Source organism: Salmo trutta, chromosome 16, assembly GCF_901001165.1.
Source record: "Salmo trutta chromosome 16, fSalTru1.1, whole genome shotgun sequence".
Lineage (NCBI taxonomy): Eukaryota > Metazoa > Chordata > Actinopteri > Salmoniformes > Salmonidae > Salmo > Salmo trutta.
Window position 1 is genome coordinate 58,703,335 of NC_042972.1, and position 17,148 is coordinate 58,720,482.

Here is a 17,148-nt window from a genome sequence, read left to right on the forward strand (position 1 = left end):
TGTGTGATGCTGTTATTTGAGATTGCCAATCTGTGTGTGTGTGTGTGTGTGTGCGTGCGTGTGCACTCTGAGTAGGAAAGACCTCAGCCAGACAAGTGGCAGAAGCTGGACAAATCCAAAGACTATCGAAACGGGAACCAGCTGAGAGAGTACCAGCTGGAGGGCATGAACTGGCTGCTCTTCAACTGGTACAACAGGTAGGAAACCTGCCACTCCTCCTCCCCCAAATCTATACATAGTCCCCCCCACGAATAGTAGACTTACTGCTCAGGTAGTAATCCACCACTAAACACTTCTTGTAGATAAACAATCTGAAACAAACATGAGCACACCAGCTGTTCTGAAAGACTGTGATCACGCTCTTCGCAGCCAATGTGATTAAGACCTTTAAACAGGTCAACATTCACAAGGCCGCAGGGCCAGACGGATTCCCAGGACATGTACTGCGAGCATGCGCTGACCAACTGGCAAGTGTCTTCACTGACATTTTCAACCTCTCCCTGTCCGAGTCTGTAATACCAACATGTTTTAAGCAAACCACCATAGTGCCTGTGCCCAAGAACACTAAGGTAACCTGCTTAAATGACTACCGAACCGTAGCACTCACATCTAGCCATGAAGTGCTTTGAAAGGTTGGTCATGGCTCACAACACCATCATCCCAGAAACCCTAGACCCACTCCAATTTGTCCACAACAGATCCACAGATCAAATCAAATCAAATTTATTTATATAGCCCTTCGTATATCAGCTGAAATCTCAAAGTGCTGTACAGAAACCCAGCCTAAAACCCCAAACAGCAAGCAATGCATGTGAAAGAGGCACGGTGGCTAGGAAAAACTCCCTAGGAAAAACTCCCTAGAAAGGCCAAAAACCTAGGAAGAAACCTAGAGAGGAACCAGGCTATGAGGGGTGGCCAGTCCTCTTCTGGCTGTGCCGGGTGGATATTATAACAGAACATGGTCAAGATGTTAAAATGTTCATAAATGACCAGCATGGTCAAATAATAATAATCATTGTAGTTGTCGAGGGTGCAACAAGCACGTCCGGTGAACAGGTCAGGGTTCCGTAGCCGCAGGCAGAACAGTTGAAACCGGAGCAGCAGCATGGCCAGGTGGACTGGGGACAGCAAGGAGTCATCATGCCAGGTAGTCCCGAGGCATGGTCCTAGGGCTCAGGTCCTCCGAGAGAAAGAAAGAAAGAGAGAATTAGAGAGAGCATATTTAAATTCACACAGGACACCGGATAAGACGAGAATACTCCAGATGAAACAGACTGACCCTAGCCCCCCGGCACATAAACTACTGCAGCATAAATACTGGAGGCTGAGACAGGAGGGATCAGAAGACACTGTGGCCCCATCCGATGATACCCCCGGACAGGGCCAAACAGGCAGGATATAACCCCACCCACTTTGCCAAAGCACAGCCCCCACACCACTAGAGGGATGTCTACAACCACCAACTTACCGTCCGAAGACAAGGCCGAGTATAGCCCACAAAAATCTCCGCCATGGCACAACCCAAGGGGGGGGCGCCAACCCAGACAGGAAGACCACGTCAGTGACTCAACCCACTCAAGTGACGCACTCCTCCCATGGACGGCATGGAAGAACACCAGTAAGTCAGTGACTCAGCCCCTGTAATAGGGTTAGAGGCAGAGAATCCCAGTGGAAAGAGGGGAACCGGCAAGGCAGAGACAGCAAGGGCGGTTCGTTGCTCCAGCCTTTCCGTTCACCTTCACACTCCTGGGCCAGACTACACTTAATCATAGGACCTACTGAAGAGAGAAGTCTTCAGTAAAGACTTAAAGGTTGAGACTGAGTCTGCGTCTCTCACATGGGTAGGCAGACTATTCCATAAAAATGGAGCTCTATAGGAGAAAGCCCTACCTCCAGCCGTTTGCTTAGAAATTCTAGGGACAATTAGGAGGCCTGTGTCTTGTGACCGTAGCGTACGTGTAGGTATGTACGGCAGGACCAAATCGGAAAGATAGGTAGGAGCAAGCCCATGTAATGCTTTGTAGGTTAGCAGTAAAACCTTGAAATCAGCCCTTGCCTTAACAGGAAGCCAGTGTAGGGAGGCTAGCACTGGAGTAATATGATAAAATATGATGCAATCTCTATTGCACTCCACACTGCCCTTTCTCACCTGGACAAAAGGAACACATGTGGGAATGCTATTAATTGACTACAGCTCAGCGTTTAACACCATAGTGCCCTCAAAGCTCATCAATAAGCTAAGGACCCTGGGACTAAACACCTCCCTCTGCAACTGACTGACTTCCTGACGGGCCTCCCCCAGGTGGTAAGGGTAGATAACAACACATCCGCCACGCTGATCCTCAACACGGGCCCCTCAGGGATGTGTGCTCAGTCCCCTCCTGTACTCCCTGTTCACTCATGACTGCACGGCCATGCACGACTCCAACACCATCGTTACGTTTGCAGATGACACAACAGTGGTAGGCCTGATCAACGACGAGACCGCCTATAGGGAGGTCAGAGACCTGGTCGTGTGGTGCCAGGACAACAACCTCTCCCTCAACGTGATCAAGACAAAGGAGATGATTGTGGACTACAGGAAAAAGAGGACCGAGCCCGCCCCCATTGTCATCGACGGGGCTCCAGTGGAGCAGGTTGAGAGCTTCAAGTTCCTTGGTGTCCACATCACCAACAAATTAACATGGTCCAAGCACACCAAGACAGTTGTGAATAGGGCACAACCAAACCTATTCCCCCTCAGGATTTGGCATGGGTCCTCAGATCCTCAAAAGGTTCTACAGCTGCACCATCGAGAGCATTATGACTGGTTGCACCACTGCCTGGTATAGCAACTGCTCGGCCTCCGACCGCAAGACACTACAGAGGGTAGTGCGAACGGCCCAGTACATCACTGGAGCCAAGCTTCCTGCCATCCAGGACCTCTATACCAGGTGGTGTCAGAGGTAGGCCCTAAAAATTGTCAGACTCCAGCCACCCTAGTCATAGACTGTCCTCTCTCCTACCACACGGCAAGCTGTACCGGTGCGCCAAGTCTAGGTGCAAAAGGCTTCTAAACGGCTTCTATCCCCAAGCCAAAAGACTCCTGAACATCTAGTCAAATGGCTGCCCAGACTATTTGCATTGCCCCCCCCCCCCTTTTTACACCACTGCTACTCTCTGTTGCAATCTATGCATAGTCACTTTAATAACTCTACCTACATGTACATACTACCTCAACTAACCGGTGCCGCCACACATCGACTCTGTACCGATACCCCCCCAGTATATAGTCTCGCTATTGTTATTTTACTGCTGCTCTTTAATTACATGTTACTTTTATCTCTTCTTATCCATATATTTTTTTAACTGCATTGTTGGTTAGGGGCTCGTAAGTAAGCATTTCACTGTAAGGTCTGTTGTATTCGTCGCGTGTGACTAACAAAATTTGATGTGTGAGGTACTGTACTGGCCCTGAAATACGTATTTCTAAGGTTTTGATCAGTCACTATGGTCAAATAGTTTGCCATGGTGGACTGTGAATTTGGGGCCAGATAGCACTGCAATTTTCTTTGTGGTTGTGTTTCCCAATAGGTAATGTAGTTTTGTTTTGACTTTGTTGTATTTTGGTATATTTTGATTGATTGGCTTTTCTGGTCCTGAGGCTTCAGTGTGTTCGTTGAACAGGTTTGTGAACTCAGCCCCAGGACCAGCTGGATGAGTGGACTCTTGTCTTTGCTCAGATCTTGCATTGCAGGGCTTGGTAATGATATGAGAGTGGATCACTGTATTTTTTGCATTTTTTATTACTAGTGGATATTGGTCTAAATTTCCTCTGGACATGTAGGACAATCTTATAGAACTCTGCATGCATACTCCATCATGTGAAATCTTGTTTTGCAAGTGAACCCCACAACTCACTGCCATAACGTGCAATTGGTTCATTGACACATTCAATTTGTTTTAGCCAAATTTTAATTCATTTTTAATGGTGTATCATTCACCTCATTTAGGCGTCCAGTTGAGTTTATTTTTAAACCGAAGTAATTGTAGTGTGTGCAATACTTTATATATTTGTAGCAATTGAGATCTTTGGTCTAATTCCCTGAGATCTGGATCTTCTCTGGAAAATCAATATTTTACTGCCAAGGTCCAGGTCTGGCAGTACTGCTCTAGCAGGTCCAGGCTCTGCTATAGGCCATGTGCTGTGGCTGACAGCAGGCACAGGTTATCTGCAAAGAGCAGGCATTTAACCTCTGAATTGTGGAGGCAAACACAGGGGCTGAGGATTTTTCTAGAATAGTGGCCAATTCTTTGATGTAAATATTGAGGAGCGTGGTACTCAACCCTGTCGAAGGCCCCGACCCTGGTTAAAGAATTCTGTCATTTTCTTGCCAATTTTGATGCTGCACGTATTGCCAGTACACTTTGATTCAATTATGTCATATGTTTTACCCCCTAAACCACTTTAAATAAATTTGTAGAACAGTCTTCTATGCCAAATAGAATCAAATGCTTTTTGGAAGTCGATAAAGAAAGCGTATATTTTTGTGGAGTTCTTTATCTATCAGGCTATGTAGGGTGTAAATATGATCGATCGTGCAATGTTTTTGGTACAAATCCAATTTGGCTTTTACTCACTGCATTGTGCTTACTAACCTTTTCACGTGTGAGTTCCAAATAGCTCTAACAGTTGCCCCAGTCTGAGTTATTGTTTTATGCGCATGATATCAGAATACACTCACTGTTCCAAAATGTGATTGTTACGCAACAGGACAGTTAACATGCGCTGCCCTCAAACCAAGACACACGCTACCTGCTAATTATCTCTAGACTATATTTCAACTTGTGTGTTCCGCCTCATTAATTCACATGTAGCCAATTTCACTGTTTGCGGATAATTTGTTTGAGGCTTTACTGGACCAGACAAACTTCCCTCTTCAATGAGAGCCCAAGCACCTCCCCATTGTTACCCCAGATCAAGTATGCAGATATTTGCACGGTCTAGCACAAACTTTTTTCCCCCTGGCACATTTTCTGGTTGGCACCTGCATTGCCTTGATTGCTGTTTTCCTTACAAATAATAACATTGGACATGTGTGAGTTCCAATCAAAGTGCCTTATTTTCTGTATATCGTGTTGTCGTTTCTGTTGTAGCATACCGTATGTATGGAGCATAATGTATTTACTGTTTTATTTACACAATTTCAAGTACTGGTGACAAATTATGCATTCTGATTCTTGCATAGTTTGTAATGGACATGTGTGTAAAATACTTTTTTGAATGTTGAAGTTTAGAACTCTTACATTATAATACTATTAAAATTGAATCTGTCAAATTTGAGATGGGGGGGGGGGGATGATATCTTCTGGTGAGGTGGTGGATTAACTTTGCACTGCTAACCTGTGAAATATTTGCATCCAAAACATCAGATACCTCCATGACATGTTGTCAATCTGTGCAGCCTGGATTGTAAACAGGTGGGCTTCTTGGGAAGGTGCTGGGGACTGGCTTTGGCAGAGGCTTCATGACAGTTGGTACTTATTTGTTACTTCTGTTCAGTACAGATTTGAAAACCTCAGCCCCCCAAAATCAAACCGAGTTGGCTGGCAGGCACACATGAGATTTGGTTCTAGGTTCGGGGATTAGCTCTGCTCTCCCTCAGCAGGCCACTGATTGTCACCCCTCACCTCCTTTTTGTTTTCTTTGATGAAAATATTTTTGTGTGTTTGACATCACCATGTTTTCCCGACTCTTCCTATACAGGAAGAACTGCATCCTGGCTGACGAGATGGGCCTGGGGAAGACCATCCAGTCCATCACCTTCCTCTTTGAGATGTTTTCCATGGGCCTGCGGGGACCCTTCCTCATCATCGCCCCCCTTTCCACCATCACCAACTGGGAGAGGGAGTTCCGCACCTGGACTGAGATCAACGTCATTGTCTACCACGGCAGCCAGATCAGCCGCCAGATGATCCACCAGTATGAGATGTACCACAAGGACCAGCAGGTGAGCCAACATGGTCTGTGTGTGTGAAACAGTAGGCAGCTGCGAGATGTAGCACAAGGCCCAGCAGGTGAGACAATGGTGGGTGCATGTGTGAGGGTATGTGTGGATGTGAGACTATGCTGAGCAGATGCAGTGTATGCATGCATACTAAAATGCAAAGGTTCCTGAGGTGAGCCATTGAATGTGTATGTATGAAATTGCACCACTGTGTACGTGTGTTTGAATCTACACAAGATATGCAGATGTAATGTGTGTTTTTTTTCCTATGAGTCGAACAGAAGCTGTGTATGTATGAATCTTCAGAAGACAAAAGGGTGAGCCATTGCTTGTCTGCTGGATGTACAGTGCCTTTGGAAAGTATTCATACCCCTTGACTTTTTGCAAATTTTGTTACGTTACAGCCTTATTCTAGAATGGACCATTTTTTTTATTTTTTTCCCCTCATCAGTTCTACACACAATACCCCACAATGACAAAAAATAAAACATGCAAATGTTTTACAAATAAACATATATCACATTTACATAAGTATTCAGACCCTTTACTCAGTACTTTGTTGAAGCACCTTTGGCTGCGATTACAGCCTCGAGTCTTGGGTATGATGCTACAAGCTTGGCACACCTGTATTTGGGGAGTTTATCCCATACTTTTCTGCAGATCCTCTCAAGCTCTGTCAGGTTGGATGGGGAGCGTCTCTGCACAGCTATTTTCAGGTCTCTCAAGAGATGTTCGATTGGGTTCAAGTCCAGGCTTTGGCTGGGCCACTCAAGGACATTCAGAGATTTGTCCAGAAGCAGGGTCATTGTCCTGTTGGAAGGTGAACCTTCGCCCCAGTCTGAGGTCCTTGGCGCTCTGGAGCAGGTTTTCATCAAGGATCTCTGTACTTTGCTCCATTGATCTTTCCCTCGATCCTGACTAGTCTCCCAGTCCCCGCCGCCGAAAAACATCCCCACAGCATGATGCTGCCACTACCATGCTTCACCGTAGGGATGGTGCCAGGTTTAATCCAGACATGACGCTTGGCATCAGGCCAAAGAGTCTTGTTTCTCATGGCAAACTCCAAGCGGGCTGTCATGTGCCTTTTACTGAGGAGTGGCTTCAGTCTGGCCACTCTAATGGCCTGATAGGTGGAGTGCTGCAGAGATGGTTGTCGTTCTGGAAGGATCTCCCATCTCCACAGAGGAACTCTGGAGCTCTGTCAGTGACCATAGGGTTCTTCGTCACCTCCCTGACCAATGCCCTCCTCTGATTGCTCAGTTTGGCTAGAACTATGTTCTTGGGGACCTTGAATGCCGCAGACATTTTCTTGGTACCCTTCCTCAGATCTGTGCCTCGACACAATCCTGTCTCGGTGTTCTACGGACGATTCCTTCGACGTCATGGCTCGGTTTTTGCTCTGACATGCACTGTCAAGCTGTGGGACCTTATATAGACAGGTGTGTGCCTTTTTTCCAAATCTTGTCCAATCAATTGAATTTACCACAGGTGGGACTCCAAGTTGTAGAAACATCTCAAGGATGATCAATGGAAACAGGAGGCACCTGAGCTCAGTTTTGAGTCTCATAGCAAAGGGTCGGAGTATTTATGCAATAAAATCTGTTTTCACTTCGTCGTTATGGGGTATTTTGTGTAGATTGAGGGGGGAAAAATTGATTTAATCCATTTTATAATGTAATTTCTATTTTACCTTTTAACTAGGCAAGTCAGTTAAGAACAAATTCTTATTTGCAATGACAGCCTAGGAACAGTGGGTTAACTTCCTTGTTCGGGCAGAATGACAGATTTTTACTTTGTCAGCTCGGATATTCGATCTTGCAACCTTACGGTTACTAGTCCACCGCTCTAACGCTCTAAACAAAATGTGGGAAAAGTCGAGGGGTCTGAATACTTTCTGAATGCGCTGTACTTCCGTTCATTTCTTAAACTGGTATGGGGACCTTCAGGCTTGTGGGCATCCTAGAGCAAAACAACCAACTTGTTCGTGCAAGACTTACCTTTCCGCAGAGGTGTCATATTACTGTATAGCCCAAACTGTTCGGACGCTACAGATCGGCTGTACTGACTTCAGACGAGTCCCAAGACGCTTGTGGGGGTCGTAGCACAAAATGGAGAACACCATCTTGTTTATGAGAGTCTCATCTTTGGTTTGTGGACCAATGTTCAGACACTAAAGAAGTTTGTGAGAAGACCGATTTTCGGGATGTCTCATGGTCTGACAAACACCGCTCCTAGCTCTGCCACCTTTCACCGCAGATGCACAAGTGCGGCATTGGCTGATGCGGTAGATTGAGAAGCATCCAATGCAAGCAAATACATATCTCTAGCTTAAACTGACTGATTTTGATGGGGATTCTTTTATTATGCTAAGTAGATTCCCGTGGGGCCGCGGACATCGACTAGGGGTTTAAACCCAGACTTGGACCACACACCCTCTCTACCAAATAGCTGTCAGGAGAAGTCAAATATTGATTGCTTTGCAACTCTCGCAGTTAGTAACTGATTCCTTCCATACCACTCATTCGTCTTGTTGTGTAATGTTCATTTCCAATGGCCGACGAACACGTTTGATCTATAATTTCTCTTCATATGACAAGGATTGAAAATTATTTTCTAGTAGATTGTCGACATGAATTGTAAGGTTGCACATTTTGGGGATTATTCAGAGGTGGAATATATGAGAATTAACGGGAATATATGCAATTAATATTAATACCATTTAAATGTACATGATTTTTGCATTTGATATATTTACCATATCACATGGAGACAAACCTTTTACCTTATCATAAGTAGACATAATTGCAAATTATTAAATCCTTCCAATAGAAATAAAATAAACTATTTAGTTATGAATTGAACTTTAAATGAGTTGACTCTTTTCATGGGATGATTTCACTGAACAACAAAAGGGTATATTGAATGATCCCCAATGATCCATCACATCTCCCAAAAATGTTTTCAACATACATCTGTAACTAAGGCTTAGGTTGTCTTTCTCTCAGGCTTCCATGTCTTCTCCCTGGACCTCCTCAATGTCCATCTCTTGAACATCAGACTGAGGCCTCATCTTCACTGTCACTTTCCAACCTCGTTGAGGATGGCTCATTGTCAGGCTCAAATTTGCCCTGATGGCCACCAATTTTTCAACCCTTGTATTGGTCCGCCTGTTGCGTGCTTTGGTGTATGTGTGTGTGTTCCCAAACAAGGACTAGGCAAGGTGCAGTAGATGGTGTAAAATACAGGATATACATGTGATATGAGTAATGTAAGATATGTAAACATTATTAAAGTGGCATTGTTTAAAGTGACTAGTGATCCATTTATTAAAGTGTCCAGTGATGTGGGTCTCAATGTAGGCAGCAGCCTCTCTGAGTTAGTGATTATGGCCTTGAGATAGAAGCTGTTTCTCAATCTCTAGGTGTCATGGAGGGCAGGTAGTTTGCCCCCGGTGATGCGTTGTGCAGACCGCACCACCCTCTGGAGAGCCTTGCGGTTGAGGGCGGTGCAGTTGCCGTATCAGGCCTGACAGGATTCTCTTGACTGTGCATCTGTAAAAGTTTGTCAGGGTTTTGGGTGACAAGCCAAATTTCTTCAGCCTCCTGAGGTTGAAGAGGCGCTGTTGCGCCTTCTTCACCACACTGTCTGTGTGGGTGGACCATTTCAGCTTGTCTGTGATGTGTACGCCCAGGAACTTAAAACATTCCACCTTCTCCTCTGCTGTCCCTTCGGTGTAGATAAGGGGGTGCTCCACTGTTATTAGCCAACTTTTTTATAATGAATTTAAGCAAAATTCCCGGGCTTAACTTCCCATGGAATATTTCCAAACCTTTGCAACCCTAATGATTTGTGATGATGGCTGCTTGTCTAGCTAAGATTTTGAAGTATGATGTTGACATGCTCAGTACAATCAAAGCTACGGTAGATATAACGTGATTTGACGTCATTTTATCTGTGGCCAATGACCTTGAGCCTTCTTGGACAGGCATTTTTACGGTAAATCTATGGCCGCACCCAAAGGGGCTTGAACTGCTTAGCTCTCCCTATAGTTTCTACAGTGATGTAGTGTCCCAATGAGTGACAGAAAGCACTGAGCTAGGCTGAAACACCTGCTTTTTGGAGCTGCCTTACTCAAAGAGACGATGTTTGCATGTGACTTCATTATTACGATTTTTTTTTGTTCATACATTGTTTGCAAATAGATATGTGACACGAATTAATGCCAGAATAATATGGAAAACAGGCTATTTATTTTTATATATATAAAAAAATCTCTATTTTTTAAATGTTTTAGCTAAACAGGTGTGCCCTGAATGATGGGTCGCCGCTGGTCAAATTGACAATAAAGGCAACTATAGTGGTACTTTGTCCTCGTGTTTCTTGGCCAGTTATATCATTTTATTCACATGCTAGGTTGTTTTTCAATGTTTGAGTTTGCTGCAACTGTCTGCTGCTAGGAAGACATCACAGTTGGAGATTTTCTTCATCATAGACCAGCGAATGCCCAAGTTACCACGGTAATGGCCCGTCCCTTAAGGGGGCAACCGAAAAAACCTAATGATTGTGCTTGATTTGAGCATGGATCACTCCTAAAAACGTATATTCATTAACTTTTAGTCATCATCATTTAAACCCTAATACTTCAATTCTTCTCCTTATTTCTAGGCTTCATTTCTACTTGTAATCCTTGTATAAAAAATGTCAGAGTAGAGCCCTGAACTATAATAAATAAGCCTTATCACTCAGCCTTTTGTGGCAGGGTAGGAATTTTGTTGATTCTTGATGTTCAGTTGTAGAACTGTTTGCGTTTTTACTACTGTATCTAAATTATTTATTTTAACATACATTGGTTAAAAGACGCAGGTCACAAAAATGAAATGAAATTAAGCAATTACTTCTTGTTTTAGAAAAACAAAGCCTGCTCATCCGTATTTGTTTTTTGGGAGGTGTAATTATGTCGCAAAAATATTTGGGCTGGTAGATTTTTTTTTTTTTTTTTAAATCTACCTGCCACAGTGGCTGGAGGACCAAAAAGTGAATTTTCCACCCTGATTAGAGAGCGTAGCAGAACCTGGCTACTAGTATCTCGATATGTGTTTCCATGGTACTGACAATATCTGCACTCCATGCCTCTAAAGTGCTTTTAACAAACTCATGTTAAGGAAGTAGTCTCCAGGTAAGGTGTTTGAAGTAATGGAGGAGAGCTTTAATGGATGAGCAATGTCCGTGACCCACTTCTAGTTCAGGCCCGACGAAATCTTACCTGAATGTTTTGCTGCGGTGAAGGGGACACAGAGTGCCGTGAGGCAGCAAACACAATTGCAGGTTTGATTACTGTCTTCTAATGTTACAAGATGGAACAACTTCACAGAGGACGCCTGGCATTATGGAATGCACTTCGGAATGACAAATATTATGCATTTGGTTATTTGATCAGGGAGGACCGCAATGTGTTGCCACTGCAATTGTCTTGATTTTACCATGGTAGGATTACACTTATTTAGGGCCAGAACTGTTCTTGCTTCTGCCTTCCTGGAGGACAAATTCACGGCATTCATCGGTTTTAAAGCAGTGTTTAAATAATTGCTCAAAAAATAAATGTTTCCCCCCCAATCTTTCCTTTTCTTCCACCTTTTTGTCTTTCTCTGTATATAGGGAAATGTAGTGTTGGGCGGGTACAAGTTCCACGGAGTGATCACCACCTTTGAGATGATCATGGCCGACTGCCCGGAGCTGAAGAAGATCCACTGGCGCTGCGTGGTCATCGATGAGGCCCACCGCCTCAAGAACCGCAACTGTAAACTCCTGGAGGGCCTCAAGCTCATGAACCTGGTGAGGGGGTAGCTAGCTAACTCTCTTGACCATCTGCGTTGTTCTTTGTAGTCAATTCAGTTCAGCCAAGGCTGATAGTAGCATGGATGCCCTCCCTTGGTCAAGAGGGAAGTACAGCAGAAAAAGAAAAATTGTAATCAGCCAAAGTAGGATCTCTGAGTTGGATGATGCATACCAAGTTGTCTTTGAGTATCATGAAAAAAAACTATAAACCCTAACTCCTGTAGGAACACAAGGTCCTCCTGACAGGCACCCCCCTGCAGAACTCAGTGGAGGAGCTCTTTAGTCTGCTCAACTTCCTGGAGCCCCTACAGTTCCCCTCAGAGAGCCTCTTCTTGGAGGAGTTTGGAGATCTGAAGACTGAGGAACAGGTGATATTCTCAGGGGTACCCTTTTAGGGGGGGAAAACTGTGGGGAAAAGTGGCTAACTTTCCTTGGGAATTTACAGGAATGTATAGGAAACTTGCCATTGGAATATATAGGATTCTATGGGAATGTTGATTTTTTTCTCATAGATACCCCTCAGCAATTTCCTTTTAAGCATTGTATCCTACACTTAATGACAGCTAAAATGCTACGGAACAAAACAGAAAGTCTGCACTTTACATCATCAAGCAGTTGTTGAATCCGTGTTATCAAATTGTTGCTTCTGCAGATAATTTAAACATATTGTTATGAGTAGCACCACTAAGTTATTATTGTGTCTACGGCAATTTTATACATTCATTCTAATAATTTAGCAGACTGCCTTATCCAAAGGGACTTACAGGAGCAATTAAGGTTAAGTGCCTGGCTCAAGGGCATATCGACAGATTTTTCACCTAGTTCGCTCGGGAATTCGAACCAGCAACCTTTTCGGTTACTTGCCCAACGCTCTTAACTGCTAGGCTACTTGCCGCTTGGTTGTCCAGCCCAGACTAAACAGACAATTGTTTTGTTAAGTCTAAACTTAACATAGTCTGCAGTATGAGACTTAGCAATATCAGATCCTGACCACCTCTGTCCTCTTCCTCCAGGGTCGGGGTCAATTTTAATTTAATTCAGTCAATTTATGTACATCCAGAATTGACTGAATTGGTAATGGAATTTACACCAACCCTGCTCTCATCTTCCTCCAGGTGAAGAAGCTTCAGGCCATCCTGAAGCCCATGATGCTGCGGCGGCTGAAGGATGACGTGGAGAAGAACCTGGCGCCCAAGGAGGAGACCATCATCGAGGTGGAGCTCACCAACATGCAGAAGAAGTACTACCGGGCCATCCTGGAAAAGAACTTCACCTTCCTGGCCAAGGGGGCCAACCAGCACAACATGCCCAACCTCATCAACACCATGATGGAGCTGCGCAAGTGCTGCAACCACCCCTACCTGATCAAAGGTGACGTGTGGACACACACATGAAAGCACGCATCACACGTACACACACACGCTCTACAAATGTTCATAGTTCATAATAAAATGTTAATTATAAAATGAGTCGACGGCTGAACGAATCTGTTAACACCTGACCTGTATTCCTTCTAGCATCCATAGTCCTGTAGAGTCCTTTATATATGGACTTTATAAGCAGCATTATGGAAATGGCTTCGTACCGATTTTTTTTTCTTCTGATCTTCACAAGGCTCTCTACAATGCATTTTAAGTAGACCTTTTTTCTCCCTTATCTTCTCTGGACATGTCCAGGTGCGGAGGAGAAGATCCTGGATAGCTTCAGGAAAACGCACAGCCCTGATGCTTGGGACTTCCAGCTCCAGGCCATGATTCAGGCAGCGGGGAAGCTGGTGCTTATTGACAAGCTGCTGCCGAAGCTGATTGCTGGCGGCCACAAGGTGCTGGTCTTCTCCCAGATGGTGCGCTGCCTGGACATCCTGGAGGACTACCTCATCCAGAGGAGGTTAGGTTGGGGCTGAGGATAGAGTTGAGAGCGTGGCTGGGGATGGGTCTGGGGCTGCTGGACTGGGCTCAAGCTCTGCTCTGTGTGCGCACATCACAATCCCTCTCACCCTCTGCTCTAGTCTAAAAAGAGTCGGACCAAGACTGCAATTGTGTTGAGTTTATCAAGTAGGGACAAATATATGATTTTGCTGGACAGTTCCAAGAACAACAGGAAAGGCGCATGTGTATAACATATTAATGGCTGTAACTTTATGACATGATACATCTGTGTTAGACACACATTTTTACAGGATATTTATGATCCATAGGGGATTTTATATTTATTAACTGGAATATATAGTGTATATTGATATATGGTGACCAAGCATTTTAATTGGAGATACAATATGAACAACAAAAAAATCTAAATGAAAACACAGTATGAATGAATGTTTGAATACATAATATGTACTGTGTGTATTGTAGCGAATTCGGGGGTAACCCGACCAGTACTTAAACCTGGGTCCAGCGACTGTCAGTCCAACACCTTCACCGTTACGCCAAGGGATGCGATCCTCTTGACGAGGTCGTTCGGTTGAGGTTGCTACAGTATGTTCATAAGTTATATGTGTGGTTCTAGGTACACCTATGAGCGCATCGACGGCAGAGTGCGGGGTAACCTGCGCCAGGCAGCGATCGACAGGTTCTGTAAGGTGGACTCGGACCGCTTTGTGTTCCTGCTGTGTACCCGTGCTGGGGGCCTGGGCATCAACCTGACCGCTGCAGACACCTGCATCATCTTCGACTCGGACTGGAACCCCCAGAACGACCTACAGGTTAGTCAACACAAAGTTCAGCACCACTTTCCGGACCTTGACTAAACCTAGTCCTGGACTAAAAACCTAGTACTGGACTAAGAAGTGTTATACTCATTTCCTGATTTCATGCTTTCATGTTGTCCTGTGTGGCTCAGTTGATAGTGCATGGCGCTTGCAATGTCAGGATTGTTGGTTTGATTCCCTCTGGGGACACCACTGTATGTGTATGCACTCGCACTCACACTGTATGAAATGGTATAATAGCTATTTCATGTGGGCATGCAGTATGAAATGGTATATAGGAAAAAGATTACTCACACAATGTTCATATTTTTATTCTACGTTATTTGTTGTTGTACTACATTGATATTGATTACTGCGTTGTTGGATTTAGTGCTTGCAAGAAAGGCATTCCACTGTACTTGTGCACGTGACTTTAAAACTTGAAACTTTGAATGCCAGTGTAAAATAACAACTGTTTCAAGCCGTGTGTGTGAAACTGCTCTGTTTGTGTCCCTGCCAGGCCCAAGCTCGCTGCCACCGCATCGGCCAGAGTAAAGCAGTGAAAGTGTACAGGCTGATCACCAGGAACTCCTATGAGAGGGAGATGTTTGATAAAGCCAGTTTGAAGCTGGGTCTAGACAAGGCTGTGCTGCAGGACATTAATCGAAAGGGCAGCCTCAATGGGGTGAGTGACTGCTATGATCGCCTGGTCCCATATCTGTTTGTGCTGTCTTGCCAACTCCTATTGCCATCGTCCCATCGTCATGCCAGCACAAACAGATCTAGGACTAGGTTATACTATGAAGGATGATTTCTGGATTTTCTTTGTATACAGTGAGCTCCAAAAGTATTGGGACAGCGACACATTTTTTGTTGTTGCTTTGGCTCTGTACTCCAGCACATCGGATTTTAAAATGATACGTTTTTTTAATTTGAGGGTGAACCGTTGAGAAATTACAGAACTTTTTGTACATAGTCCCCCCAAATTAGGGGACCAAAAGTATTGCGACAAATTCACGTACATTGCATTTACTTTTTCCACATTTTGTTACGTCACAGCCTTATTTTCTAAAATTGCTACATTGTATGAAACATCACATTTATATAAGTACTCGGTACTTTGTTAAAGCACCTTTGACAGTGATTACAGCATTGAGTCTTCTTGGGTATGACGCTATTAGTTTGGCACACCTGTATTTGGGGAGTTTCTCCCATTCTTCTCTACAGATCCTCCCAAGGTCTGTCAGGTTGGATGGGGGGCGTCGCTGCACTGCTACTTTCAAGTCTCTCCAGAGATGTTCGATCTGGTTCAAGTCCGGGCTCTGGTTGGGCCACTCAAGACCATTCCGAGAAATGTCCCGAAGCCACTCCTGCGTTGTCTTGGCTGTGTGCTTAGGGTTGTTGTCCTGAGCACTCCGGAGCAGGTTTTCATCAAGGATCTCTCTGTACTTTGCTCCGTTCATCTTTCCCTTGATCCTGACTAGTCTCCCAGTCCCTGCCACTGAAAAACATTGCCAAAGCATGATGTTGCAATCACCATCCTTCACCATAGGGATGGTGCCAGGTTTCCTCCAGATGTGATGCTTGGCATTCAGGCCAAAGTGTTGAAGGTTGGTTTCATCAGACGAGAGAATCTTGTTTCTCATGGTCTGTGTCTCTTTAGGTGCCTTTTGGCAAAGTCAAGCGGGCTGTCATGTGCCTTTTACTGAGGAGCTGCTTCCGTCTGGCCACTCTACCATAAAGACCTGATTGGTGGAGTGCTGCAGAGATTGTTGTCCTTCTGGAAGGTTCTCCCATCTCCACAGAGAAACTCTGGAGCTCTGCCAGAGTGACCATCGGTTTCTCGGTCACCTCCCTGACCAAGGCTCTTCTCCCCCGATTGCTCAGTTTGGCCGGGCGGCCATCTCTAGGAAGAGTCTTGGTAGTTCCAAATAGAGGTCGACCGATTAATCGGAATGGCCGATTTAATTAGGGCCGATTTCAAGTTTTCATAACAATTTTTTTATATATATAAATATTTTTTAACTAGGCAAGTCAGTTAAGAACACATTCTTATTTTCAATGACGGCCTAGGAACGGTGGGTTAACCTCTATGGGCTAGGTGGGACGCTTGCCACCTACGCAACAGTCAGTGTAATCCCGTGGCGCGATATTCAAATACCTTAGAAATGCTATTACTTCAATTTCTCAAACATATGACTATTTTACACCATTTTAAAGACAAGACTCTCGTTAATCTAACCACACTGTCCGATTCAAAAAGGCTTTACAACGAAAACAAAACATTAGATTATGTCAGCAGAATACCCAGCCAGAAATAATCAGACACCCATTTTTCAAGCTAGCATATAATGTCACAAACCCAAACCACAGCTAAATGCAGCACTAACCTTTGATCTTCATCAGATGACAATCCTAGGACATTGTTATACAATACATGCATGTTTTGTTCAATCAAGTTCATATTTATATCAAAAACCAGCTTTTTACATTAGCATGTGACTAGCATTCCCACCGAACACTTCCGGTGAATTTACTAAATTACTCACGATAAACGTTCACAAAAAACATAACAATTATTTTAAGAATTATAGATACAGAACTCCTTTATGCACTCGCTATGTCCGGTATGCCAGG

The 17,148-nt window shown here is 44.3% G+C and overlaps 1 protein-coding gene across 10 annotated transcripts in view; it reads left to right on the top strand.

Moving 5' to 3' along the window:
• Positions 1-17,148, top strand: part of LOC115151114 (chromodomain-helicase-DNA-binding protein 6) — a 98,284-nt gene that overhangs the window by 46,790 nt on the left and 34,346 nt on the right. For all 10 annotated transcript variants that reach the window (XR_003867216.1, XM_029695113.1, XM_029695112.1 and 7 more), the window contains 8 exons: positions 76-197; positions 5,747-5,990; positions 11,643-11,819; positions 12,047-12,190; positions 12,938-13,193; positions 13,499-13,709; positions 14,331-14,526; positions 15,032-15,196. Coding sequence is in view for 9 of the 10 variants with exons in the window: in XM_029695113.1 (XP_029550973.1) it covers positions 76-197; positions 5,747-5,990; positions 11,643-11,819; positions 12,047-12,190; positions 12,938-13,193; positions 13,499-13,709; positions 14,331-14,526; positions 15,032-15,196 (1,515 nt within the window). In the remaining variant the exon portion in view is untranslated. The remainder of the gene's footprint in view (positions 1-75; positions 198-5,746; positions 5,991-11,642; positions 11,820-12,046; positions 12,191-12,937; positions 13,194-13,498; positions 13,710-14,330; positions 14,527-15,031; positions 15,197-17,148) is intronic.